We start from the raw sequence: 27,827 nt of genomic DNA, 5'->3' as shown, positions 1-27,827 counted from the left end.
TCAGATGTTCTCCGCCTCTCTGTGCGTCGCCTCCCTGATGCTGTCCTGTGGTCCGCCCCGCGGCGCCCGGTGACGGATGCTCCGCCCAGAGGCGATGAGGTCGGCGTAGCCGCGCGAGTGAGAGAAGGCGTAGGCGGAGCGGCGGGAACGTCGGCCGCGTTGGAAGGCGGGCGGCTTTTTCCTCTCCTCCTCCTCCAACTCCTTCTCGTACTTCTTCCTGTTCCTCTGGACCTGGTGGACGATGATGAGAAAGACGCGTTTAAAATCTAATCATAAAAGTATTGTTTGTTTAAAAACATGTCGTGAGGTCGTCCAAAATTTAACTATTTAAAAAAAATGTTTTGGTCCAAATTTTGACAGAAATGTCATACTATACTATGTCCTCCAAAATTTGACAATTTTTTGAAAAAAAAATTCCGTCCAAAATGTCATACTATACTATGTCGTCCAAAATTAAAAATAAAAAAATAAAAAAAATAAATGTGTTCAATATTTGACGAAAAGGTCATACTATACTATGTATTCCAAAATTTGAAAAAAAAATTGAAAAAAAATTTCATCCAAAAGTTGACAAAAATGTCATATTTTACTATGTCGTCCAAAATTTGACAAATTTTTGAAAAAAATCTTTAGGTCCAAAATTTGATGAAAACATACTATACTATGTCGTCCAAAATGTGACAATTTTTCAATTTTCTTTTGAAAAAGAAAATTGTTGTCCAAAATTTGACAAAAACGTCATGCTATACTGTCATTCAAAATTGAAAAAAAAATTTTGTCCAAAATTTTTGTCCAAAATTTTACGAAAATGTCATTATACTATGTCGTCCAAAATTTGAAAAAAAATTTGAAAAAAAAATCAGAGTTTGACAAAAAGGTCATGATATCTGGTCTGACCTTGTCTCCGTCTGAGGGCCAGATGGTTTTAGAGAGGAACTGGATGCAGATGACTGGCAGCAGACTGATGCCCACGGTCAGGATGATGGTCAACCACAGGTACGGCTGACGCAGAGCGTTTGATGCCACGCCTATAAACAGGGGAAAAAAAACATGCATTTAAACAGTTAAACGTGTAAAAACTAACTAAATTTAAAAAGCATACAGTCTAATAACTAATAAATCTGTAGCTGAAAACGACTCTCAATGCTGTAGTGTGTACGCCAGGCCTGTATGAGGCGCTGTAATGCTGCTACAAAGTTCATTAGGATACAAAACTTTTGTTTTGTTCATCTACGCCCAAAGCCTGATTTTGAAAAATGCCAAGAAGAAAGGCTGAGAGCAGTTTCTTAAGAGAAAGGAGACCGAGCAACTACTTTGGTGTGTTTTTAAAAAAGGGGGAGGAGTCTGGGACAAGTACCTGTAATTTTGATGTAGTAGCTTGTGTTTGACCAGAGAGGGCAGTATTTTAGATTTGTATCACAACAATTGTATAATTCCAATGTTTGGATCAACAAATAACATTAACTAGACCCACATATACGCTGGTTTACACCTGGAAAAGGTGATTTAGGGGTTTAGATTTTTGAGACCTGATTCTACTGACCAGTGAAGGTGAACGGTGACGGGAAGAGGACGTGGATCCCGGCGCTGTGGATGTCAAACATGATGCCAAAGTAAATGGCGATGCTGCCCAAAACCGCAAAGCAGTTGACGAAGGTCCAGTAGGAGGTGTCCAGAGAGATCTGACGGACGAGAGGTGAAGGTCAGCGACAAGAACCTCAACCCCAAGACGTCCACATATTCGCCGTCAGAGACGGCACAGACAAAGGGTTTCAGACTCACCTGCAGGTTGACGGAGAAAATCAGCGACGTGGCGGTGACGACGGCCAAGGACTGGTAGTCTGACGGCGCTTCTCCGTCCTGACCCATGGTCTGCAGGAAGGCCCCGTACGGGATGAAGAAGATGATGAGCGAGACGAAGATGCCGTGGAACAAGCTGATGAAGAAGTTCTGGTAGTTAAACAGCTTCCTCTGCTGACCGGGCAAGTAGAGCTTTGGGAATTTGAGGCTGAGTTTGTCGTTCACATCCTGCGGTGGGAGAAACGGATCAGTTAGTGATGGCGTTTTGTGTTTTCCGGCCACATTTTGTTTGTTTTTGGGGGGTTTTCTTTTACCTGATCAAGAAGTCCAACCAGCAGAACAGGTAAACTGCTGTAGCACAGATTGTAGAGAGTGATGAACCAGTCTTCGTAGGCGACCTGCAGACGAGAAGAACGGATATTCTAGAGTCTGTGGTGGCCAGTTGACATGTGATACACGCTGAAACAAAATCCACCAGTAGGAGGCCGGAACGCTTTCAGCTAATACGCCACTCAAGTCTACGAGTCGGGTAACTTTCTACGCTTTCAACCGCTCCGTCAACTGGAGATTATCTACTATCGGCTATCTGCCAACGACCAATCGGCTTCTCTACCCTGAAAAATGGATGTTGATGTTTTCGGTCTCTTCATACGACTTCACGAATAAACTTCCCCAAAACAACTTTTTCTTGAAAACAAGGAAAGCATAGTTTAGATTTTTCATCAATTTGTACCAACTGTGATAAGTGACATAATTAGGGTTGGGTACAGAACTCCAAACTCTATAGACTGTTAAATAAATGTTCCCTTTGTTAAAAATGTTTTGAAAAAATTTTTGTCCAATATTTGACGAAAATGTCATACTATACCATGTCATCCAAAATGTGAAAAAAAATTTGTCCAAAATTTGACAAAAATGTCATACTATACTATGTATTCCAAAATTTGACACGTTTTTTGAAAAAAAAAATTTCGTCCAAAATGTGATGAAAATGTCATACTATACTGTCATCCAAAATGTGACAATTTTTTTGAAAAAAATTTTTTTGTCCAAAATTTGATGAAAATGTCATACTATACTATGTCATCCAAAATGTGACAATTTAAAAAAAAAAAAAATGTTTTGTCCAAAATTTGACAAAAATGTTTTGTCCAAAATTTGATTTTTTTTGAAAAAAATAAAATGTCGTCCAAAATTTGATGAAAATGTCATCTATGCCGTCCAAAATTTGACAATTTCAAAAGAAAAAAAAAAGGCAAAAATTTGACGAAAAAATGTCATACTATACTATGTCGTCCAACCTGACAATTTTTTAGAGGATACCCTTTGTAAAAAATTAAGAAGTCTGGACTTATTTATCTTAAAATTCGGATGTTACAGAGAGTTGAGTACTGAATAATGATGCGTTTCCATCATGGTAGAGTCCAGTTTGGTACAGTAAGGTCCAGTTTGGAACGGTAAAGCTTTACTTGGTAGGGTTAGGGTGTGCCCGATGTCCGCGTCAACGAGATACAACGCTTGACGGCGTACCTGTGCGACGTCTACAAACACGACACAACAGGCAACAAAGGAGGACATCCAGCAGCTCGGTATGTGGCCGTTTGTTTCAGCAAGTCGCCCAAACTAGTGGGTGGAGCCGGTGTAGCGCCACCCCCTGACCGAAGCGCACCATTTTTTTGTACTATTCCGAAAGGCGGAAACACGGCTTACTCGTTACACCGTTCGTTCGACCGTCGGCTGCTCACCTGTGACGAGTATCCGCTGAAGAAGGAGTACCAGAAGTGAACCAGAGTGAAGGAAAAGTTCTTGAAGAAGAAGAAACGCAGGAACTTGCACATTCGTATGTAGGACCAGCGTCCGTGCACCAGCAGGAGGCGCTGCAGGTAACGGAACTGGGCGAAGGCGTAGTCGCTGGACATGACGGCCTGCATCCCCTCCTGACCGCTGATACCGACGCCGATGTCCGCCGCTGGAAGAACAGAGGACGAAATGAGGCACTGGACATTTTCTGGATCAGGACAAAAAAAACGACGACAATAACATTCACGTTCTTACTTTTGATCATGTTGACGTCGTTGGCTCCGTCTCCGATGGACAAGGTCACGGCCTTTTTGGTCTTCTTCACCAGGCTGACCACGTTGGCCTTCTGCTTCGGCGTGACGCGGCAGCAGATGACGGCTTCACACTCGCAGGCCATGTCCACAAAGTCGATCTGCGCGCGACACACGACACACGTTTCACCACATTTGCCAACGCGCGAACTCACTCGCGAGAAACGCTCAAGCGTCGTCGAGAGTCGTCACGTCCACGTACCTGTCGCATCTCTTTCTCCCAGTCGTTGGCCGGCTGCGGGTCCTGAGGGTTGCTGATCGGCGGCCGCCTTCCGAGACGACGGAGACGCAGGCGACGACGTTTCTTCTTCTTTTCGTACAGAATCTCATTCTGAGGAAGTCAAATACAGCAAATTAGCAAAATTCAGCCTAACACCGACCGGTCTGAGAAAGGGTAAGTTCTTCTTCTTCTTGCTCACCAGCCATCCTCCAGTGATGATGAGAGCGTTTTTGCCTGGTTCAGTGAAGAAAGGCTCCGACGGCTTCTTTTTGCCTGGGCGATAACTCGTGGGTTCGTATCTCCTGTTAGCCTGACGAGCGATCAGCTTCTCACTGCAGGCGAGGAAAACGGAGGCGACGTCAGACAGGTTTCGTTAGACTTTTCTTCTAGCTAACAGTGGAGGATAGTAACCCTGACAACCTCACATGACAGGAAGTGACCTCTCTGACCGAACAATAGCATCTGTACTGGTGGCTAAACCGACAGCTCACAGAATCAATTAGGGAATATGCTAAATTTGGCTTGAAACACCTCAGCAAACGCCTAAAGGTCTAAAGGGCTTACCCTAGCAATCCATCACGGCAAAATTCCAAACATCTTACAATTACAATTTTACACCGATCAAGGAGATAATTCAAAGACGGAGGAGGTGGCGCCACCTGTTGGGGAAGCAGCAGTGCCACCAGTGACATCAGGCAAACCCAATCTCAGCAAGCTTTTCCGAGAAAGCTCGAGTTAAACTGGAACATTCAATAAACTTGGTCCATTAAATACCACAGAGGAGTCCATGGACTCGTACACAGACCCACTGGCCTGGTGGTGGCGCCATAAAAATGTTGCGCACCACACTACGAGGCTACTGAAATGGGATCGTTGGTCACGGGAACTGGACGACACTCACTTGACGTCTTCTCCGTAGTGAATCTGCATGTCGTCCGTCAAAAGTGAGCAAGCATATCCGATGTTTTCTGCCGTTTCTGAGGGGAAAAAACAAACATGACAAACACTGTGAGTAAAAAGGTGTTTCCAGTGTCCAATGTGACGCAACACGCCTCACGGGAAGTTCATTTCCAGACCGATGGCGTCTGATCTGTACCTTTCTTGTCTCCGGTCAGGACCCAGATCTTGATGCCGGCCTTGGCCAGCGTCGCGATGGTCTCCGGCACGCCGTCCTGCAGTTTGTCCTCGATGGCCGTCGCCCCGATCAACTAAAAGAGAGACATTTAGTCGGGATGGAAACGGATTCAGAAGGTTCCTCCTCAGGTGGAATCTTCTCGTACAGACCTCAACAGTTCCTTTGAACTCACCATGAGGTTCTTCTCAATGTCCTCATACACCGTATCGAGGGCAAGGTCCCGATCCACCATGGTCACCTGGGCTTCTTTGTGTCTCCTGGACCAGGCGTCGTACTCGGCCGCGCTGATGTCTTTGTAGCACAAGCACAGCGTCCGCAAGGTCTCGTTGGCGAATTCCTGCAACAACAACAAAAATGGGGGTTTGAGTTCCACAGGAACGAACTCACGCATTCGTATTCTCCGGGGAAAAAACCCCGTGGACTCACATCCAGAGCGGTCTGCGAGGTGTCCTTGTATTTGGAGTTGGGGGACAGTCGCTCGTAGATGACGGTGTCGGCTCCTTTACAGTAGAGACGAATGCGGCCGTCGGGGAACTTCACTGCGGCGGGTCAGAGGAAAGAAAACGTTAAAAAAGGGGGGGGGAAACGACGTCGGCAGAACGTCCTCGCGATCGCGCCCGCGTACGTACGGATGATGGACATGCGTTTGCGGTCCGAGTTGAAGTCGAGCAGCGCCAACATCTGGTACGTGGACTCCTGCTCCATCTCCCTGATGGTGATCGTGTCCTGGGTGCGAGACAGAAAGACGTAGCCGAAGTTCCTGGCGGCCGTCACCAGAGCGCCCTCGTCGGGAGACGCCGCCTGGTAAACCAGCTCACCTGAGAGAAGAATTACACTTCTGTTGTTATAAAAAAAAAAAAAAAAAGTGCACTTTTTCCACGTGATCGTGAGATTAAGAGCTCAGGCGTCGTGGGATTACCGTCTTTCTGCTCCACCATGACGGTGTGGCAGAGGGAGAGGAGCTTGAAGAACTCCGAGGCGTCTTTGTCCTTCCTGGATCGGACGACGGAAACCAGGGAATGATCCATGAACTGGAACTTTTTGTCGGCGTGGCGGTTCCAGCTCCAGTCCACCGGCTGCCGAGAAACAAAGACGGGACAATAAATATAATTAAGCTAAAAACCCAACACTATGTCACATGTGAGGGATGTTTTTTTTTTACCCGTCCTCGGTCCAGCGTCACTCCTTCAGCGGTGGTCGGAGAACCTGCAGAGACGGAAGCAAAAATGCGAATAAATTCATCTCCGGGGCGAACTAAGAAAGTTCAATCCGCTAAGAAACCGCGTCGGTCGTTACCGTAGCTGCGTCCGGCGATGGTGCACTTCTTGAACTGCATGACGTTCTGCGTCAACGTTCCCGTCTTGTCGGAGAAGATGTACTCGATCTGGCCCAGCTGCTCGTTCAGGGTGGTGGTTCGAGCCTGAAATGGGGCGGGGGAGTCCATTATTATTATTATAATAGATCTTGTGTCTGAACCTTCTTTTCTCAGTCAACAGGGGGCGATGACACCGGTTTAATGTATACAGTCAGGAAAGTTTTTTTTTTTTGCGTTGATCCTGAAAAAAACCAAATTTAACGTGTAAAAATTGTTCATTTGTGGTCAACTTAAGAACCGTCATCTCACTTCTTTAAATTAGCCAAAAATGGCTAAGCTACGCAGGAACTTACTTATTTGTTCCTTGTGGCAGAAAATGCCACCTTCTCAAAAACAGCTGTAAAAACATTACAGGGTTAAAATTTCAAGAATGTTATTAATATTTGATATGTATATTTCAGGCTCATTTAAAGTGGATTTTTTTTAATATATAAAAATGTTACAGCAGTTTTTGGGAAAGTGATATTTTCCACCACTAGGGACAAATGAGTCCGTTTTTTTTTTTTTTTTGCACAATGCATCAAAATGTATTTTATGGAAATTATTGTATTTTTTTACTATTAAAAAAAACTGTGTCCTTGTGTAAACATACTAAAAAAAACACGTACCTTAGCTGCCGTGTCTTTTTCCGGGAAATACATCTGCAGGTCCCAGTTGATGAACTTACTCTGGCCCAGACGGATCACCTCCACACTGAGAACACGAGGAGACAAAAAGACGAGCTCCTTTCAGACTCTGAGACGCAGAATACAAACAAACTCTCTGCTGCTAAACTGATTTCTCTGTGAACTGAAAATGTTTTTTTTTACTAACCTGACGTAGAGCGAAATGGGCACCATGGTGTTGAGGACGATGATGTAACCCCAGAAACTGAGGAAGCCCCTGTAGGAGGCGTCCTGGTCTTTGCCGTCGTTCAGATACCAAGCCTTGGATCCGATCTCCTCGTACCAGAAGGTGTGACCGATGGCCAGACCTGCCGACACCAGGATCAACACCCCGAAGATCTGCGAGGAGAGAGGGGATGATTTGAAACCAATCCTCAGTGTTTTTAACAGTCACTGCGCGTTTAAATGTCCCCGTTTATGGACAAATAAACACTTTAAACAATAAATTGCAATGTTTGTCACTTTATTTCACTGTTAAATAATCTTTTCCAAACAGTGAACTTAAGTTTTGGACATTTTTTGAAAAACACATTTTTCCTGCACCAAACTCCATTGAGAAAATCGGCATTTTTAGCTCACAGGGCTCATTGGTGTTTTTAAAGCCACTGCTGCCCCCGTGTGGTCACTTTGTGTCACTGCGGTAAATCTGAACGAAGGATTTCAAACGCATTGGTCACAAAACATATTGGAAGTTCGTGAAGAGGGCAAAAGTGGATCAATAACTCCCGTGTGCTGTGATGTTAAAATGGCTGATTTTCTCTATGGACTTTGGTGTGGGAGAGTCTTATTTCCACACGTCTGTAACTAATACAACGGCAAATCAATAAACCTTAACTTATCTTATCTTTAAATCGACATGACTGCAACTCACCGTGTAAACCATGTAGTTCATCAGCTCGTCGATTTTAGTTCGCTTGAACCTCGTCTTCCCGCCGTTCCTCATGATTTTAGTGTCGGCACCTTTAGCAAAAAAATAAAACGCTAATCATTTCCACTGATCGATAACGCAGTAAATTATCAGATTTTAGCCGCACGAAGACAACAATTCGGTTTTTTCAACGTCGTGTAAACACGTTCGACTGCAATCGAGCTAGTCTTAGTCGGACTAACGTGCCAGGATAACGTGATTCATAGTCCGATTATTCTGGCATGTATAGGCTTAGTCGGACTAGAGTTGGACTATGCGCGTCCTCCGCGATCTTTGAACCAGAAGTAGAAGGAGACGTATAGAGCTACAGCGCCACCTACGGAGGTGGAGGCGGACATACACGGCCAAAATAAATCTCCGACCCTCCACATGTGTACTCGGACTCTGCAAGTTGTCCGATTGCCAGTTTCAGTCGGATTTACGACCCTAGCTCGTTTAACCCATCGTCATCGACGACGTCAATTTCCGCGCGCGATCCTCGCCGCCGTCGTGCGTACCTGCGAATATGACGAGGCCGTGACAGAACTCTGTGTTCCTGATCTTGCAGCCGCGCAGCAGCATGTTGTCCAGGTCCAGCGGGTAGCGCTCGCGCTGCCACTGCATCGTCCCCACGAACTTGTCCAGGCGGTTGTTCGGCTCCTCGCACTCGATGAAACCTGCGAGCGAGAGGAGGCGACAGGGCGACCGCAACAGTTAAAAAAACATACCATGTGGTACTGAAGAGCAGAGCAGAGCCGGTCATAGACATAAGTGAACCAAGTGGCTTCTTGGGGGGCCCCCTGGTAATCTGGTAATCTGTCTTTTTTTAATCAATGCAATTTATAATATTACTATTATTATTTGTATCAATAATAGTCAAGCACCAGGTTTTGGGAAGCGGCCCCCCCAATTAAATTCACGTTAGGGCCCCATAAATCCTTGGGCCGGCCCTGTCCATGACGAAAAAGCCGACTATTAGAATTTGTCTTGGACTCAACTGATGTAAATGTGTGACCGTAGTCATTTAACGTCATAAAAAGATGATAAATAAGCTTTTTTGAAAAAACTAAACAAAAAACAAAGTGATGTAAATCGTCAATTTCACATTCAAACACTTAAAAAAACGAATCATTTCAGTTTTGTATGTACTTAAGGCAAAAGCAAACAACTCGCCTATCCCTTAGAATCTCAGCGTAAAACACACATTGCGTCATTTAAACACAAACACACTTTATCTTAAATCTTATCCGCTCCTTCTGTCGCTATCAAAATGAGCCTGAGATGATTATTTTCGGACGATTTATAAATATGACCGTGTTCTGCGTTTACCGTCGAACTGAGCGAGCTGTCGTTCCTCCTGCAGCCTCTCGTCGGTCACTCTGAGTCCCATCTTAAACTTCAGGTTGGTCTCACTGTGAAGAGGAAATTCACACATGGTATCAAAAGAGCCATGTTTCCACGGAATTTGTGTCTCGGGAGACGGACCATGGGCCAGTACCTCTTTTATATACCTGAATTTTCACGTCATTTGTATAATTTGAGGTTAATTTTGTGATATTTTTTGTGTTTTGTATTGAAAATTGGCATTAGTGAACAACAACATTAGTCGGAGAATCTAAAATCCGATTGGTTTTGGCGTCATTCAATGAAGCAAAATTTGCGCCAATTTTTTCTTTAAATGCTAACCCTAACCCACTGTAATCGCACCACACTTAAAAGACAAACATACAAAAAAACTCAACTATCCCTTTAATGTGCAGATTTCGTTTTCCACTCAAAATCAAATTCAACTTTATTAACACAACACTGCTCTAAATGCGGCACGGTTTAGGCTAACGGCTATCGACGCGATCCAACAATAATTAAAAAGCGGTAATAGAAACTCCTTCAGTTTATAATTAAAAACTAACAAACAATAGTCTAACAGGAATATAAAGCAGTAACCGTTTAGTTAAGCTAGTGTATTCATATATTCACGAAGTTTGTGTCTCGGGATACGGACCATATGCTAGTACCTCTTTTTATACCTGAATTTTCACGTCATTAGTGTAATTTGAGGTAAATTTTGTGATATTTTTTGTTTTTTGTAGTGAAAATTGGCAGTAGTGAACTGCCCAACATTTGTCGGAGAATCTAAAATCCGATTGGTTTTCACGTCATTCAATGAAGCAAAGTTTTGCGCCAAATTTTTCTTTACAAAAAAACAAAAAAACGCAAATGATGCTAGCCCTAACCCACCCTAATCGCACCACACTCAAAAAAACTAAACTATCCCTTTAACGTGCAGATTTCGTTTTCCACTCAAAATCAAATTCAACTTTATTAACACAACACTGCTTTAAAAACAACACAGTTTAGGCTAACGGCTAACGTACGCATAATAATAATATTAAATAAATAAATCCAATCATAATTAAAAAACGGTAATAGAAAGTCCTTCAGCTTATAATTAAAAGCTAACAAACAGCAAAAGAGAGCTTTAAAAGTGGTAAAACAACAAATAAAAGACACACTGAGCTACGATCACACCACCATATAAATATAAGATAAAGCTTCTTACCCGTCGAGTTCAGCCGTTTCTACATAGCACAGACTGTTTGGGTTGGAGCTGGACAACAACAGGATGTCGGCCTGCACAACATTCAAACATAAACACAGAACATTTATCCATTTGCTCTGTCGTGTTTGACTCAAATATGGAAACGCGTGTGGTTGCAGAGGTCAGAGAGAGCGGCTGTACCGGGATAAAGTCGTTTTTCTTCATCCGAACCACATCTCCGACCTGCATGTTCATCCACTTTGACTCTTGGAACCTGACGTGGACGAGACGTTCGATCAGTTCGGACGACGTCACACAGAAGAGCAAACGGAAAACTGTGATTGTTTTTGCTTAACGATAAAAGAACATTAGCTCTGTGGCACTGACCTGCCCTCCAGCAGCACCTCACACTGCCTGTTGTTGATCTCCTTGTCCATTCGGTGTCGCGCCTGGAAGAAAGATTTGTGTATTTAAAAAAAAAAAAAAAAAAGTTGCATCAAGTTTTTAAAGTGAAAAAAATCAGGATTTTTGAATCTTACCAGATCGTCAACCAGGTCTTTAATGGCAGTGATACCCAGCACCACCACCAGGGGGATGAGCGTGGTGTACCAGGGCAAGGTGGTAATATCTGGAATGATCTGAACGAAAGAGACAGTTGGGATTAGCGCTGGTACAAAATACTTTGTTACTGTACAAAATTAAGTATTTTGTACTTAAGTACAAACTTCGTTACTGTCCTTGCGTACAAACTTCTTTACTGTACTTACGGACAAAATTAGTTACTGTACTTGCGTACAAAATTAAGTACAAACTTCATTAATGTACTTGTGTACAAATTAAGTACAAACTTCATTACTGTACTTGCGTACAAATTAAGTTCAAACTTCGTTATTGTACTTACGCACAAAGTTAAGAACAAACTTCGTTACTTTACTTGCGTACAAATTAAGTACAAACTTCGTTATTGTGCTTGCATACAAAATTAAGTACAAACTTCGTTACTGTACTTGCGTACAAATTAAGTACAAACTTTGTTATTGTACTTAGGCACAAAGTTAAGTACAAACTTCGTTATTGTACTTAGGTACAAAATTAAGTACGAACTTCGTTATTGTACTTACGTACAAAGTTAAGTACACACTCCGTTACTGTACTTGCGTACAAAATGAAGTAAAAACTTTGTTATTGTACTTACATACTAAATTAAGTACAAACTTTGTTATTGTACTTATGCACAAAGTTAAGAACAAACGTCATTACTGTACATAAGTACAAAATACTTAAGTACACAATTCATGTATATTTACTTTATTTATATATATTTTTAGCAACTTTTACTCCACTACATTTCCTCTAACTCTGTGTTTCTCGTTACTACCAAAAAACCATCAGAAGAAGAAGAAGAGTTGGTATTATGGTCTGTATTTACATAGAGCTTTGCTAGTCTTGATGAACTGCTTTTACACAACACTTTTACCCCCATTCACACATCATTCACTTGTTGTAACATGGGGTTAAGTTGCGTCTTTGCTCAAGGACACGCGTAGATGAGCGGAGCCAGGAATCGAACCCACAACCTTCCAGTTTAAGAAAGATCTTTTTCTCCGATGTACCTGTAAGATGAGCAGAGCCACAAAGTAGAGGTTGGCCACTCTCTTGAACTGCTCGTACAGGTTGAGCGGAATGAAGGTGAGGACGTTGTACTTGTACGTCTTGATGCCGTTTCCCTGCACGGGAAGAAAAAAAAACATGTCGTTAGCAAACGTTGATTCGTGAGCTTCTATACAAAGTTAATGCAAAGCACAGCGGCGGCGAGCCTCACACACACACACACACGAGATGCAAATTTGAGTGTAGAAAAGTGTAGGAAAAATGGGACGCGTCGTCTTCAGGTGTGGATGTGGACGCCGCTGCTGAAGTGACTTGAATGTCCACCAGGGCGGCGACTCCACTGGTTCGTTTGGAAGTCTAACACTTATTTAATTTAATTAGCCAGTTTAAGGAGGAAACAGTTGGGCACGAACGACTCGACTCTGCGCGGTTCGGTATGGTTTTCGATCACTATAGCTCCTCCTCAATGTGGGCGGAGTCATCGTTAGCGCGGCTGCATGAAACTGCGGTTTTACGCGCGACACAAACTACAAACAAAACGAGTGAGTTGTAAAGCAGTTGTTTTGGGTGCAACCGAATTGCGTTCTAACGATCGGGTTGATTTTAAAAAGATTTGTTCACGGAATCGTTAGCTACTTCCTGCATGAAACTGAACTGAAATACCACTGAACGGGTCGCGATTCAAACATTTTAGACATTTCCTTTGGAGATTAACGTCATGTTTTCATGGAATTTTAAGTCTTTTTAACTGATCTACAGTTGGTTTTGATCTCTGGGTATACTGGAAAAATCGCCATTTGATTTATAAACTTGACGGACAAAAAGCAAACTTGGGGAAAATCTTTACCCAACTCCCTGGACATTTATCGCACTTCAAGTCTGAAAAGAGCTCCAGAGTGACATTAAACCAGCGTCCTGGATGACTGTCCACAAACACTGGCCCAGTTTGTGGCATCAGTGACGAGATAACCACCTGTACTGCAGCCAGGCCTCACCTGGTTTTAACCTCAGCAAAAACAAAAGTCAATTGTTGCCATTTCTTATTTGAATGCGACGTTAATCGTCACGAAGTCGAAAAAATGTTCCACCTTCAGTTCCACTTCCTCTTACTGTATGTAATTAGAGCGATAAAGGTCAGCAGAGCTGGATGATCAGGTTTCAGCCTCCGCGAAGAAAAAAGCTCCAGAAACAAACAAAAACCACTCCTCCTTCCAAGGGCCGAGTCACTGCAGAGACATCCAGTGTCTGAGTGTCTAAATACTTTGAACATTAAGCTGCATTTAACATAACAAAAGGCCGTTTAAACAGAAGTAAAAATAGCTCATGGCTCATTTCAAACACGAACTTTTCAACAGCTCTGGGTCCCGGATGGAGAAAAGTGACTCAGCAGAAACAAAAACAAAATCTCGACCTGCTCAATAACATTAAATAAACACAGCATATTTCCATGGTGAGACAACACAATAAATATCACTCTATTATCAAGCTTACTTTTCAGGTTTTTTAAAATAATTATTAAATGATTTTTCAGCTTTTTCCAATACTGATCAACATTTTCTGGACCAAACATTTACTCTACTAATCGAGAAAATAACTAAAAATTAATAGATTAATCCGTCAAACATTCAATTTCACTTTATTTGTGTTTTTTAGCCAGCAAGTGCGCCATTTGAAGTTGTATACCTAAAAACTAGAATCAAAAATAAAACGATAACCAACTGAAACTGAATTGTGCGTTTACAAAACTAAATGAAAACTAAAACCAATGTAAAATTCAACTATTCTAACACCGATTTGATCTCACGCTACACGATTCAAAATGGCTGCTGCTATTAGCATCAACTCTGTGCAACTCTGCCATTTTAACTGTTTTTTTTTTTATAGTACATTCTTTATATCAAATTTAAAAAGTAGGGTCTCACTACCGTGTTTTTTTTTTACGTATGAAATACTGCATAATAAAGTGTTTATCAAACAAACTTTGCCTTGCTAGTTAGCTAACCTAGCTCCACCGCACACCGACATTCACCACCAAATACCATGAAGTTCTGCAGGAAGAGGCTGGAAAACAACACAAATTCTGTCTTTTAGTGTTGGTTTAAAGGCAACAACTGGTACTCACGGAGTATCTGTTTTTCTTGAGGCACATGAAGACTTTTGTCTGGAACTCTGGCAGTTGGTGGTACGGCCGATCGTTGGCTTTCACCTTCCAGCCCATTTCTGAAGAAGAGAAGTCGTATTTCTTAATCATTTCATTAGCATACATTTCTAGATATAAATCCATGTTGTGATACAGATCACTTCTGGAGATGCTAGCACATGTTAGCCAAGCTTCCAGTCTTATAAAGCTAGGGTAAACAAATCTGTGAACTATAAATCTATTAGTTAATAGTTATAGTGGTAATAGTTAGTAGGTAAGATGACTAACAAAAGGTTTTAACGATACAGGAAAGTAGTTTAAGGTGAGATTAAGACACAGATTAAGACCAATTTAGCAATTACATTAATAAGCCTTTTCTTGACACTCCAGGCCACCTTACATACAAATGCAACATACAATAAGTCTACTTTTATAACATGACATTTGAAAGATTAACTTAAGGTTTTAAGACATTTTAATACCATGGTCTTCTTTTTTGAATAGTGAATTTAAGGATCTGTATGAACCTGGATTAAAACTAAACTTTTAAAAAAGCTAGTTTTCACCGACTCACCACTGACGCGAGCTTCTACCGGAGGATGCGGGGCACCCGGCACTTCCTCCGCTTCCTCCTCGGAACTCTCTTCTATGTCGTCGTCCAGTTCGTCGTCCGTCTCGTCGTCACTGTAGGGCATGACCTCATCGTCGGGCCTCGTGGACCCCTGGGGGTCCGAGCGCCGCATACTCATCTTGGCACCTCAGGGATTTCTGGGGAAGACAAAACGAGGAGTTTCAGTTGATCAATAAATGGATTTTAAAAATGATTAGATTATCGTTATTGTCAATACATTTTACAGGCTGTATTTGTAATATTTAGGGATTTCACCATTGTTTCAGGTTTAATACTTCTTTTTCCGATATACGGTGTAGTGATTTTGACCTATATCGCACCAATACCTATACCAAGTTTCGTATTGATACGGTGTTGTGTGGTATCAAGATTCTGTGAATTTAGAACAATATGCACTAACTACTTAGCCAACTAGCTAAAATGGAAAGACAAAAGCTTGATAGCTAGAGAGCCAACTAACTAGCTTAAAACAGCAGGTTGAAAAATCGATAAAAAGCCGACTTGCTAAAATGGAAAGACAAATAAAAAGCTTGATAGATAGAAAGCTAACTAACTAACTTCAAACAGCAGATAGAAAAATCGATAGAAAGCTAACTAGCTAAAGTGGAAAGACAAAAGCTTGATAGCTAGAAAGCTAACTAACTACCTTAAAACAGCAGATAGAAAAATCGATAGAAAGCCGACCAGCTAAAATGGAAAGCCAAATAAAAAGCTTGATAGATAGAAAGCTAACTAACTAGCTTCAAACAGCAGATAGAAAAATCGATAGAAAACCAACTAGCTAAAGTGGAAAGACAAAAGCTTGATAGCTAGAAAGCTAACTAACTACCTTAAAAAAGCAGATAGAAAATGCGATACAAAGCTAACTAGCTAAATACTGTAGATGGACAAAATGAATGCTGATAGACAGAGATAAAGCTAACTAGCTCAAAACAGCAGATAGAAAAATCGATAGAAAGCCAACTAGCTAAAGTGGAAAGACAAATAAAAAGCTAGATTGATAGAAAGCTAACTATCTTAATATTTTAGATGGACAAAAATAATGCTGATAGATGGAGATAAAGCTAACTAGCTAGCTAAACACAGTAAACAGACACATGGGAAATCAACTAGTGAAAGTGGATAGAAAAGTAGATGTAGAAAGTCAACTCTCTTAGAGAATTAGAAAGAAAAACAAAGCGTAATTTGATAATGTAAATAAAGAAGGCAAAAACGCAGGAGGGACATTCCACATAAATCATTTCTAAATATCTTTTGCTATGTGCTTAAACTATCCTCTGCAGTGTTTTGGATATGGAAAAACACTTATTTCTTATTCCATGAATGGAGTCATCCTCGCTGTTGAGGAAAACACAGTCAAAGCAAGGCTTACAGTTGATTGGATGGGTGATGTTTTTCTATCACCCCTCTCTCTCTCATGGGAAAACCCCCTCGACATGCACCTTTAGTGCTGCTGGTTATAGCAGGTGTCGAGTTGTACCTCCCGACCAACTAAATGTTTAATGCGCTGGAGTCCTTTAACACATCAGATAAAGTCCTTTAGTCCTGCGTCCAAGAACAAACACACTGAATAGATCCAGTTAAGCTAAACACACAGCGCGTCTGCATTGTTTTCACACAGCGATCGGGCTGGTCTGAGCCTCTGCCTGACAGGATTTGATGGTAAACACACCTCCTCCATCTGTTTGCATGTCTGTGGTCACGTGTCACGACACACCCGTGTTTCTTACAAATGGCTGATACGATGGCCTTGTTTGTCGACCACGTTCTGCCTCCTCGGAGTTTCACAACTTTAATTAGAGTTGCGAGATTGGTTTCAGCCACATTCACACAAACATTCACACTTAGCATGTGACTTTATTAGCTACACCTGCGTAACTGCCAGCTAGATACAGTACACATCGATAGATAGAAAGCTAACGAGCTAAAGCGGATAGACAAATAAAAATCTCGATCGATAGGAAGCTAACCAACTAGCTAAAAACAGCAGAAAGAAAAATCGATAGAAAGCTCACTAGCTCAAGTGGATAGAAAAATAAAATCTCGATCGATAGAATGCTAACCAACTAGCTAAAAACAGCAGAAAGAAAAATCGATAGAAATCTCACTAGCTAAAGTGGATAGACAAATAAAAAGTTAGATCGATAGAAAACTAACCAACTAGCTAAAAAGAGCAGAAAGAAAAACCGATAGAAATCTCACTAGCTTAAGTGGATAGAAAAATAGAAAGTTGGAGAGATAAAAAGATAGCTAGCTAAATACAGCAGATAGAAAATTTGATAGATGGAAAGCCAACTAGCTAAAGTGGATAGACAAAAAGCTAGATTGATAGGAAGCTAAGTAACTACCTAAATACCGTAGATAGACAAAAATAACGCTAATAGAGACAAAGCTTACTAGCTAGCTAAATACAGTAAACAGACAAATGGAAAGTTAAGTAGCTAAAGTGGATAGAAATACAAAATATAGAAAGCCAACTCTCTAGCTAGACAGATTCGACAGATAAAGCTAACTAGCTTGCTAAAAACAGCAGAAAGAAAAATCGAAACCTCACTAGCTAAAGTGGATAGACAAATAGAAAGTTAGATAGATAGCTAGCTAAATACAGCAGATAGAAAAGTTGATAGAGTTAAGCCAACTAGCTGAAGTGGATAGACAAAAAGCTTGATCCATAGAAAGCTAAGTAACTTGCTAAATACTGTAGATAGACACATGGGAAGTTGACTAACTAAAAACAAGATATAGAAAGCTAACTAGCTAAAGTGGGTGGGTGGATAGATTAGCCAACTTGGTAGCTAAAAATAAAGCTGAATGATAGACAGATACTAGATAAACACTTTATTCTCCTCATTGTGAAATCAGTTGAGCTCAACAAGGCTCTATCCACTAGCAATCAACACCTGACATAAACTGTACACACATAAAAGTAGGAAAACTACATCATATAAAACATCATTTAAAAAATTAGCAATCAACCCTATTAAAAAAATAAATCAGTAGTAATCACGGAATTTGCAGACAGTGTTTGGACAAATGTGTTTTTAGATATTAGTTCATGTAAATATCTAACCAGAAAAACTCCTTTAGATACATATGCATGTTCATTATGACCTGCTGGAGTTCAAACCAAGCATCAAGGTGATTTAGGTGACTGTCGGTCTGGAGTATTTCACAACCCGCTTATCTACTGGGAGTTTCTTGAACAACTATGTCTGACGTTTACGGAAAATAGTACCAAAAAAATGGAGAAAAAAGCAGTTTTTCACAGATCCAGAGGTTAGAGGAGAACGAGAAAGTGACTCAAATAAACACTACACCAAGGTCTGAAGAAGAAGATCAGTGAATAAACGGCACATTAAACCCCCTGAAACAGATGGACTATAGCAGCAGGAAAAACCCACTGGAACACCCAATACCTAAAGAAGTGTATACATACACTCATGCATAAGTAATATATTAAATATAAAGTACATTCGATGGCTTACTAACAGGCTACCATAAGTGTTTTGGATAGAAACATGACACGTACAAGTAGACCTTGAATCAAGCCAGATACAGTAAGAGGTGAATGTATGCAAAGTAGCGTGGTTAGGGCTGTGCACTAGGGACAAATACAGGATCTGAGTCGGTCGCTTTTACTGTATATATGCGGAAACTTTGCTTTATCGATCCCGACGATAAATATATCCATAAAGTGTATTTTTATTTCAATGATTGCCTCACCCTCTGCAAGTATAAATGCAGCCTTACTCGTCCTCCAAAATAGAACCAAACGCTTCACTCAACACTGGTTTAACTGAATGAGCACAAGTCTGCACATGAACACTTGATGAGGCGGGGGAGGGAAAGAATGAGGAAAAAAACACAAGAAGGGGAGAGTGAACAACGAATATTCAAGTATAAGTGGGTATTTTCAACAATAAAGTACACATTGATAAAGGTCTTGATGCCCATGGATGGACTTTGTCTTTTCTGGATGGACAAAAATAAATAGATCAGTTTTTAGAGTCCAAAATGGAATTCAGCAAATGTCACCTGTCGTAATCTGAGATTAATGTTCACGCAAGTGTTTTGTTTCGAGCTCCGCTGTCGTCATCGTACAGTCGAGAAAACGCGCCACACCTACGAGAGCACACAACCTCGACTGAAGCCCGGTCACGCCTGATTCCATCTGCACACTCGCGCTAAAGTCGCCATCGCTGCAGGTATGCACGGGGATGTCACTCCATTCAAATGACAAGAACGTAAAATAATAAATAAAACAAGGCATTTAATGACCGATGGGTCATTTTATAGTGTTGTCAAGTTCAGGCGGCCAAACTGAGGCACGACAGTTAGCATATAAATTGAGGTCCGAAATAAAATTAGCCTATAAAGCCCAATTTAAACTCCTGCGTAAAGTGTTCTGCGTAGGTTACGCAGAGCCTGTCGGATAGCCTCTGCGCCGTCTCCGACTGCACAAAATATTTTTTAAGTGTCCGTCACTCCGTCAAGGGACAACGGAGACGGCAAGAGCTGCGATTGGTCCTCGGGACAGGCCGAGATATCGCTGCTCTGTGTCGGCCACAGTGCGCTCCGAGCGTCCACAGAGGCGGAGCTGATCACCGCCGACAACGTCGCTGCCAAACTGTAAATACGTCATATCTTAACACACGCAGCACATGTTTAGACTCTAAATGGCTAAATTTCTCGCCTCAAATTATCTTAAAACTGCGTTCCCGTGACACAGAAATGTGGAAAACGGCCACCGTTTCAACAACAACAACAGTATTTTCTCTCTCGGACGCCATTGCTCACTGTGGCCAAAAGCACAGCAACCTTGCGCAGCGACCCCTGCTGATCGGGCGGGAAATTGCATTCCTTAACCCTTCACAAGAAATAATCGTGAGCTGCAGCCCCAACTCCGTCCTTGAGCCGAAACTCCATGTTTCCACAACGGTTAAACCAACTGACGTACACAACGACACGGTGGTGTTTGTTGTTCCCTTTGTTGCTTCATGTTAAGATACTCCCACCTCGGGCGGGCGGAGATGGTGGTATGTGGTGGTAGTGTGTGTTGGGTGGGGTTGGGGTTGGGGTTGGGGGGGGGGTTAAAACGACCAGGGGCAACAGTGTGAAACCCAATTCATGCGAGAACAGAAGGCAAAAACAAGGGAGCTCTGCTGCTGGCAGCCAGTCAAGACTGAAGGCAGCGAGACAAACAGACACTAAAGATGTTATCAAGCAGAATTTCCAGTCAAAGCCACAAACGCGAGAGGCAAACGTCTGCGTTTGTCAAGTCTGTGAAGGTTCCTCAGTTATCCAGGTCACAGTCATCTTCAGGAGCTCGCTGTAGGCACTCGGACCAACTGAAAAAAAATAATTGAACCCAGGCGTCCGTGTTCCTGTATCTAACAAAACAACATCCAAACCCGGACTACGTTTGTTGGGTCGAGCCAATCTGAACTCATTGAAGCAATGTCTGACTAGGGATGGGGCCGATCCGATCCAGTATCTGACGTAATTGACGGATCGGAAATATCGGATCCAACTGTCGAGATGTCCGATCCGATTAAGTCTGCGCTTTAATTTGTTTCTGCTGAAATGTCTCCGCGAGCGATTCCCTTACTGCTCTGCTAGCTGGCTGCAAAAAGTGAAATGGATTTCCCGTATCTGGCGAGTCTCAACGAGGCGCGGAGTAATGATGCGCGATCCTGTTCAGGAAATCCATTCCACATTTTACAGCCAGCTAGCAGGCGAGCATTATTGACCAGGTTTTCGTCTGCAGCCGCCTGCTCGCTAAGGAAAATAGTACCGACAGCGACTTAAAAACAACGACCACACTGCTCCAAACCAGGGTTTACGCTAGCCGGAATATGCCGGTTTCTGACCGTTGTCACGTGAAAGTCACCAGGGGCCTGTAAAGTCGTACATATCATACTTGCCTGTATAAAGGAGTTTATTTATTATTTAAGCCTTATATAAAATCAACAATAATGATGATAATAACATTAAAGCAGAGCGTCCATATCGCAATCGTATCGGTATCGGCAGATATCCAAATTCAGGTATCGGATCGGAAGTGGAAAAAAAGCGGATCGGTGCATCCCGGAGCGCTGACGACGCGAGCCGTAGCAGCATTTTAGTTTAACGGCTAATCACATATGCTAATGTTTACGCCTTGCGGTTCACGCTACTAGGGATGGGAATCGATAACGGTCAAAATCACTTGATCCGATACCGAATTGTATCGGACAACCTAAAAGGTTTGTTTAGAAATTGTTTTAATTATAAAAGTACAGATTCATTTCTGGCCACCGCGTATTTACATTAGCCCACGTAGCACTGCAGCGCTGCGCCACCAAGCATGCAAATACGGCATGTGTGTACAAAATTTTGTTTAAATAAAGCATTATGCAAATTAGAAGTATACAATCACAGAAACACAGTGAAGAGAGCCAGGGCGACGACACCAAACAAACTCCATAACGCAAGAACAAGAAGACAACAACGAAGATTAGCACTGGAGAGAGGCGGTTTTCCCAAAGTAGCACTTTGTTTTTTGTCCGCACAAAAAAACAGGCATTCTTAACGCCTCTGTATATGACATAGTGATGGGAAAAAAAGCAGCTTAAATGCTAAAGACAGTGGGGAAACCGGTACCGTGGATCGGTCTTGTCTAAATTAAACTTCCTTTCACCACAACCCGTCTAGGCAGATGGCCGCACATCTTTAAGTCAGGTTCCGTCAGAGGTTTTCTTCTCAAGTTTCTGACTTACGGTACGAGACCTGAGATAATGTACGTTGATGTGATTTGATTTGAAGTATTGAAGTAAATTATATAATTTGAGAGCGAACTTGTGCAACACTGCCCCGTTGACTTATACAGTCGGCAAACAGCCTCGTTAATGAGAGCAAATTCATCAGTTTCCCCCCTGAGAAAGCTCGCAGCGACCAATCAGGAGTTTAGCTTTGCTAGCTTTGGTTTAGCAGCAGCAGCAGCAATAGCAGCATCTTGAAGAACAGGTTCTGGTGTCTGGGCCAGGGCGTCGCTGTGGCAGCAACAAAGAACAACGCAGGGGAGGTGGGGGTTGAGATTCACATTCACACAGTGGGACAGACGAGAAAATACCTGAGCGACAACAGTGAAACCTGAGAGTGGGACCAGCTCAAAGTCAAATTGTGGGGGGGGTGTACAGGACAGGGTGACTTTAGCTTCTCCTACTTTAGCACCAAAAGACTGGAAACTGTGTGTGTGGACCTTTAAAGTTCTCTATAATATAATGTCACATCATTATCACTACTATTATTATTATTAGCCACAGGAACTTTGGTAGCGTGCCATGTGATTGACTCGAACCACTGACAGGATTGAGCTTGAGAGGCGTCAATAACAACAAATATAATATAGCCGATTTTACCACTTAACAAAAGAGGGTTTTTTTGTTTACACAAACCTGTGTTTCTACCCTGTCAGTATTTTATTAGCGCTGAGCAATAGGTCAACGTGCGCTAACGCATGACACGTTTCCATGACGACTGACGGGAAAAAGACGCACGTGACGTCGCGTTTACGTGCCGCGACACCGGAGTCCAGGCACCGTTTACCAGTTAGCTCTGTTAGCTGCGTTAGCTCCTTTTAGCCATTGTTAGCGTGCCTACAGTCGAACTGGAGCGGTCTGTTTATTAAACGAAAAGAGCAGCGCTAACAAATAACCAGCGTACCTGTGTACTGCGTATGTGTGCCTGTTTTTAAAGGTTAGCGTTACTTTAGAGACTCATTTTAACAATCCGGAGTCACGTAAACATGGCGTCACGCGCGTCTTTTTCCGGTCAGTCGTCACGCGTTAACGTTTGACAGCACTATATTTTATATAATTTACTTGTATCGCCCTGTGAAGCACTTTGAGAGTCCATATCTGTGAAAGGTGCTATATAAATGATATGTACTTGAATACAAGTACCACCAGAGGACACTTTGCGTACCACTGGCACCACAGCTTGAGAACCACGACCTTCTTGGACTGGAAACTGAAGCCGGTGTCGCTTCGTAAACCCTGTTCACGCGGGAGTTAATGATCCACTGACGTGTTATTTCTTTTACTGATGTTTGAAATCACCGAAGTCCCTCAGATTTACATAAGTGGCGCAAATATACCAAACGAGACCGCAGAGGACCAGAAGCTCCCATGTCCCCGTTAGCTAAAATGGCTAATTTTCTCTATGGGCTTCGGTGTCACTACCTGCCTGAGTTCTAGCACTGATTATGCGTCTCGTAAACACGTCGATCGTCTCTTGAAACGCGTATAGACAAAGCAATTCGTCGACTAATGGTCTCCAAGAGCGGCAAATATTAGACGTTTGCGTACGAGTCTTAATGAAGGTTTGACGAGTCTTCACAGCTGGAGCTCAGTCAATGAAGCCGCTAACTGACAAACGGTCCACAGAGACGCCAGCTGCTCCCGTGACACGCGAGCCCGCGATGCCAGAGCCTCCGGGCAAGGCACCGGCACCACCACGTTCACGTTAAGTGACACTACAGCGATAATTAACGATAACTTGCACTTCCTGTGACAAAAACATGATCACGTGCTAGCTAAACCTGGTAGCTAAACTAGCGACATTTACATTTGATTGTCGTTAAATGCTGCGTTCCATTTACATCGGAGGTCAACAGTGGGAAATACGTCACTCCCGATGTTTTGACCAAGTAACATGGACGCAAACATATCAACGACTGTTAGCCACTGTTAGCAAGCCAAGACGATAACGACACAGGTGTTTTTTTGCGAACACACACAGCGTAGCAACACATCTACGATTAAAAAATGTAAACAGTTCTGTGTTTGACCGATAGTAAACCTTATTGTTACAAATAGTGAGTTAATTTAGTGCATTTGATGTAAACAATTAGCTATTTTACACACCAGGCGGACAGTTTTGCACAAAGCTAGGCACTCAAAAAAGACAGAAAGGGGAACTTCCGCACCAGTTTGAACGAGTTCACGACTTGGAATTACTCGGAATAAACAAATGTGCGTAAAACAACGCAAACGCACAGCGGCATGAAATGACCAGTGCTACAAACAGGTAAATCTGTATGGAAAAAACAGCCGACGTGACGCCGTCACCTCAGCTAAACCTTCGCTCCATTTGCTTCTCACGTCATGATTCAAATTCCTAGAGGGAGCCTTTAAGGTTCACTATTTCCATAAGGAGACGAACATTTCCCTATCCAAAGATCTCCGACTTGTTTTGGCTGCAGACGAAGAGATTTAGTGGTCATTTATGGGGGGAAAACAGCCATCACTGTGTTCAAGATTATTCTCATTATCGATTGATCACTCAGTATTTTTTTCCTCAGTTAATCCATTAGTTATCGGTCCATAAAATGGTGAAAATGTGTTTCTTAAAGCTAGAATGTGTCGTGCGCTCGGAGGCTGTAATTTCTCAATTATGAGCGTGAATCTGAAGTTGCAATTACCAAAAATGTATCAAATACCATCACTGTGATCATGCTTTGTATGAAAAACAATGGAATTTATCCACCTAATGGACTAGATTAGCTTGCTAGTTAGCATATACAGCTAAAATACTAACATTTGTCCCCATTACATTGTTCAAAATGAAAATAAGGCTATTAATTTGACTAAATTAGCTTGCTAGGTAGCAAATACAGCTAAAACACTAACATTTGTCACCACTACATTCCAAAAAATTTAAATAAGGCTATTAAATTTATTCAATTGACTTGCTAATTAGTAAATACAGCTAAAATACTAACAATTGTCACCACTGCATTCCTCAAAATGAAAATGTGTATATTACATTTACTCAATTAGCTTACTGGTTAGCAAATACAGCTAAAATACTAACATTTGTCACCATTAAATTCCTCTAAAATGAAAATGTGGATATTAAATTTACTCAATTAGCTTACTAGTTAGCAAATACAGCTAAAATACTAACATTTGTCACCACTACATTCCACAAAATGAAAATAAGGCTATTAAATGTAGTGAATTGGCTTGTTAGTTAGCAAATACAGCTAAAATAGTAACTTTTGTCACCACTTCATTCCACAAAATGAAAATAAGGCTATTAAATGTACCGAATTGGCTTGTTAGTTAGCAAATACAGCTAAAATACTAACATTTGTCACCATTACATTCTGGTAAGTTGGTCAAAAACAGCTATAGTGGACAAGAGTAGGTGGAAAATGTCATGTTTTTTCCTGGTGTCCATGTTTTCACTGATTCTCACACAACAACCAGTCAAATTTTAATATTTAGTCATATATTATATATATCATATATTTAGTAATACTTTTTAACTTTAAGTCACTATATCTCATTGAAAAATGCATGAAGCTGAACTCACTAACACTAACACTTAATGTGACTTGTTCTGAATGTTGTACTTTATGAATTATGCAAACCGGGTTTATTATGAACAGACGTCTCAATCGTTTGGTAGAGGCCTGTATCTGAAATACTCCAGGGTCTAATTTCAGGTTATTGTTATCATAAGTAAATAAAATTTTTAAAAAATACTTTTGCTTTTTTTCTAGGTGCGTACCTTAAAGGGTTAACACAACAACAGAATTCTCCACCTCATACAGGTGCAACACATTGTAAGAAAGTGTAAAAACTAAAAAAATATATACAATATGAATTAAAATTCATAATTTGAATGCGTTTCCATTCAGGCTGATGGAAACACACCTGTACAGTCACACCTGAAACTCTAATGGGAGTTTACTGACAAGGAAACAGAGTAAACAAAACCTACACAACTAAATGTGTAATTTAATGTAATGTAACGTAAAAAAAATAAAATAAAATAAACCTCAATGCCTCAGTTTTACTGAGGAGGAGGTAAAAAAAAAAAAGGTGAACCCGCCCAGGTGAGACACGGATCCTGCTCCAGGTACTTTTTTAAAAATCACACAATTCAAAAAAACAACACACAACAACACCGGAAGTCACACACAAACAGAACTCACCTGCTCTGTGTCCAAGTTTCCTGGAGGAATAAAAGAAAAAAACGCGCTCCTTCTTCTTCAAACTCGTGCGGGAGTTTATGTTTCTTTCTCACCGCACCATGTTTGCCTCTTTCTTCCTGCTTGCGAACACAGATGACGGCTTCTCTCGCTGCGTCTCCTCCTCCTGCTGCTGCTGCTGCTGCGGGTCCCCGCCCTCCTTCCCCCCGCTGCCTCACCTGGCCTGCCCCGCTAAAAACAAAAAAAACCTGCCGGACCGGTCCGACACCTCCGGCTGCTGCTGCAGAGCCACAATGACGAGCCTGTTGAGTTAAAAAAAGAAAAAAGAAAAACGCGTGGCTACGAGGGCAGCTGCCGGAAATGTGGGCCGCGCTCGCGCTCGCGCTCGGAGGTGAGCTGGTCACGTGACGGGGCCAGGTAAAGGTGTGACGGTAATTGGTTTGTTGCTGATTTAAAGCCTCGTGCTGCTTCAGATGATGTGGAAAAAAAATATTTTTTTGAATGATTTGTTTTTTTTTATTTTACTTTATATCTCAGCATCAAAAATACGCAATTTGAATGGGTTTCAATGAGCACACTTTGGTGCATAGGTTTGTTAGTGCTAGTATTTTAGTTCACGTTGTTTCCAATGGACAAAAAAAAAAATTATATATTTTTCAAGAACACTAAACAATACACAACCTGGCAAATTTTTTTTTAGCAATATGCATGAAAAATTTTTTAAAAAACATTCTAAGAATTAAAAGTCTCGGTGTGTTAGAGGGTTAAATGTGTGCTCTGACACATTCCCATCACCATGACGTCATTTAAATTTTTTTTTTGGCACATGGAGAAAAAACCTGCTTTTTCTAATCAAGGCCACGCCCACTAAACCCCGCCCCCCTCTCTCCACACAAGGGCTGAGGCAGTCATTTTGGTGCTCTAGGTGTGTTAACAAACGGTATTTTAATGAAATTACAAAAAATAACAATGCAAAAATATATATATTTCACATATTCACGGCTGCAATAATAAGATAATAAGTAAAATCCAGTTTGCATGAAGTATATTGAAAATAATTCATTTTTTGTGTGTGTTTTTTTAATCATAAAACAAGGTGCACCATGACTAAACCTGGATTTGTAAGGATTAAAATAATAATTAAAAAAATCATTCATATTTGATAGTACCATTTGGTGTTCTGGGTGTGTTAATTCTCGTACGTTATGCAATCTTACGTTACAAAAAAAAATAATAATAATAATTTTATATTTTATGACCAAAATAGTACGAAATAGTATTTCATGCGCACGTTATAGCTTTATTGTGGCCACAATTTAAATTTTTTTTTGACCATGTCATGTCCGGGGTGCCGTACACATGTACCAGGCTGCAATAATCCCCCCAATAAATCCAGTTTGCATGAAGTATATTGATAATAATTAATTTGTTTGTTTTTTGGAGGCTTTGCAGGCTTGTGGAATGACATTAAAACGTTTAATTTGTTTTATAGAATTAATGTTTTGCATCTTGAAAAACTCAATCACCCTGCTACTTTATTTAAAAAACAAAGTTTAAATGTGTATCAATTTTTTAAAAAGTGTTAGATAAAATGTGTGTGTCATTTTTGAAAAGATGGATCAGAAAAGCTTTAATTTATCACATTTAACGTCAATAATTGAATTAATTTCTCAGTTTTCATTTCGACGTTGTTCTCAGTTTATCCTCTGGGG

The 27,827-nt window shown here is 41.4% G+C and overlaps 1 protein-coding gene across 1 annotated transcript; it reads right to left on the bottom strand.

Moving 5' to 3' along the window:
- Positions 1 to 26,196, bottom strand: atp8b1 (ATPase phospholipid transporting 8B1; the record flags this gene model as incomplete). Its single annotated transcript, XM_083888624.1, has 30 exons — positions 26,119 to 26,196; positions 15,078 to 15,271; positions 14,486 to 14,583; positions 12,366 to 12,479; positions 11,292 to 11,390; positions 11,140 to 11,201; positions 10,954 to 11,026; positions 10,774 to 10,844; positions 9,543 to 9,625; positions 8,732 to 8,890; positions 8,178 to 8,266; positions 7,455 to 7,645; positions 7,250 to 7,334; positions 6,563 to 6,686; positions 6,429 to 6,472; positions 6,186 to 6,342; positions 5,896 to 6,084; positions 5,693 to 5,805; positions 5,439 to 5,603; positions 5,228 to 5,339; positions 5,033 to 5,108; positions 4,331 to 4,463; positions 4,114 to 4,242; positions 3,856 to 4,012; positions 3,546 to 3,769; positions 2,115 to 2,198; positions 1,783 to 2,028; positions 1,544 to 1,682; positions 898 to 1,028; positions 1 to 231 (listed from the first exon to the last, which is right to left on the bottom strand). The coding sequence occupies exons 2-30, from the start codon at positions 15,250 to 15,252 to the stop codon at positions 1 to 3; spliced, it is 3,753 nt and encodes a 1,250-aa protein (XP_083744750.1). The 5' UTR covers positions 15,253 to 15,271; positions 26,119 to 26,196.
- Between the last annotated feature and the right edge of the window lie 1,631 nt (positions 26,197 to 27,827).

The sequence above is a fragment of the Microchirus variegatus genome (assembly GCF_963457635.1).
Source record: "Microchirus variegatus genome assembly, chromosome: 1".
NCBI classification, from domain to species: Eukaryota; Metazoa; Chordata; class Actinopteri; order Pleuronectiformes; family Soleidae; genus Microchirus; species Microchirus variegatus.
The sequence above is the reverse complement of the archived record's forward strand: the minus strand, read 5'-3'. Positions and strand labels throughout refer to the sequence as shown.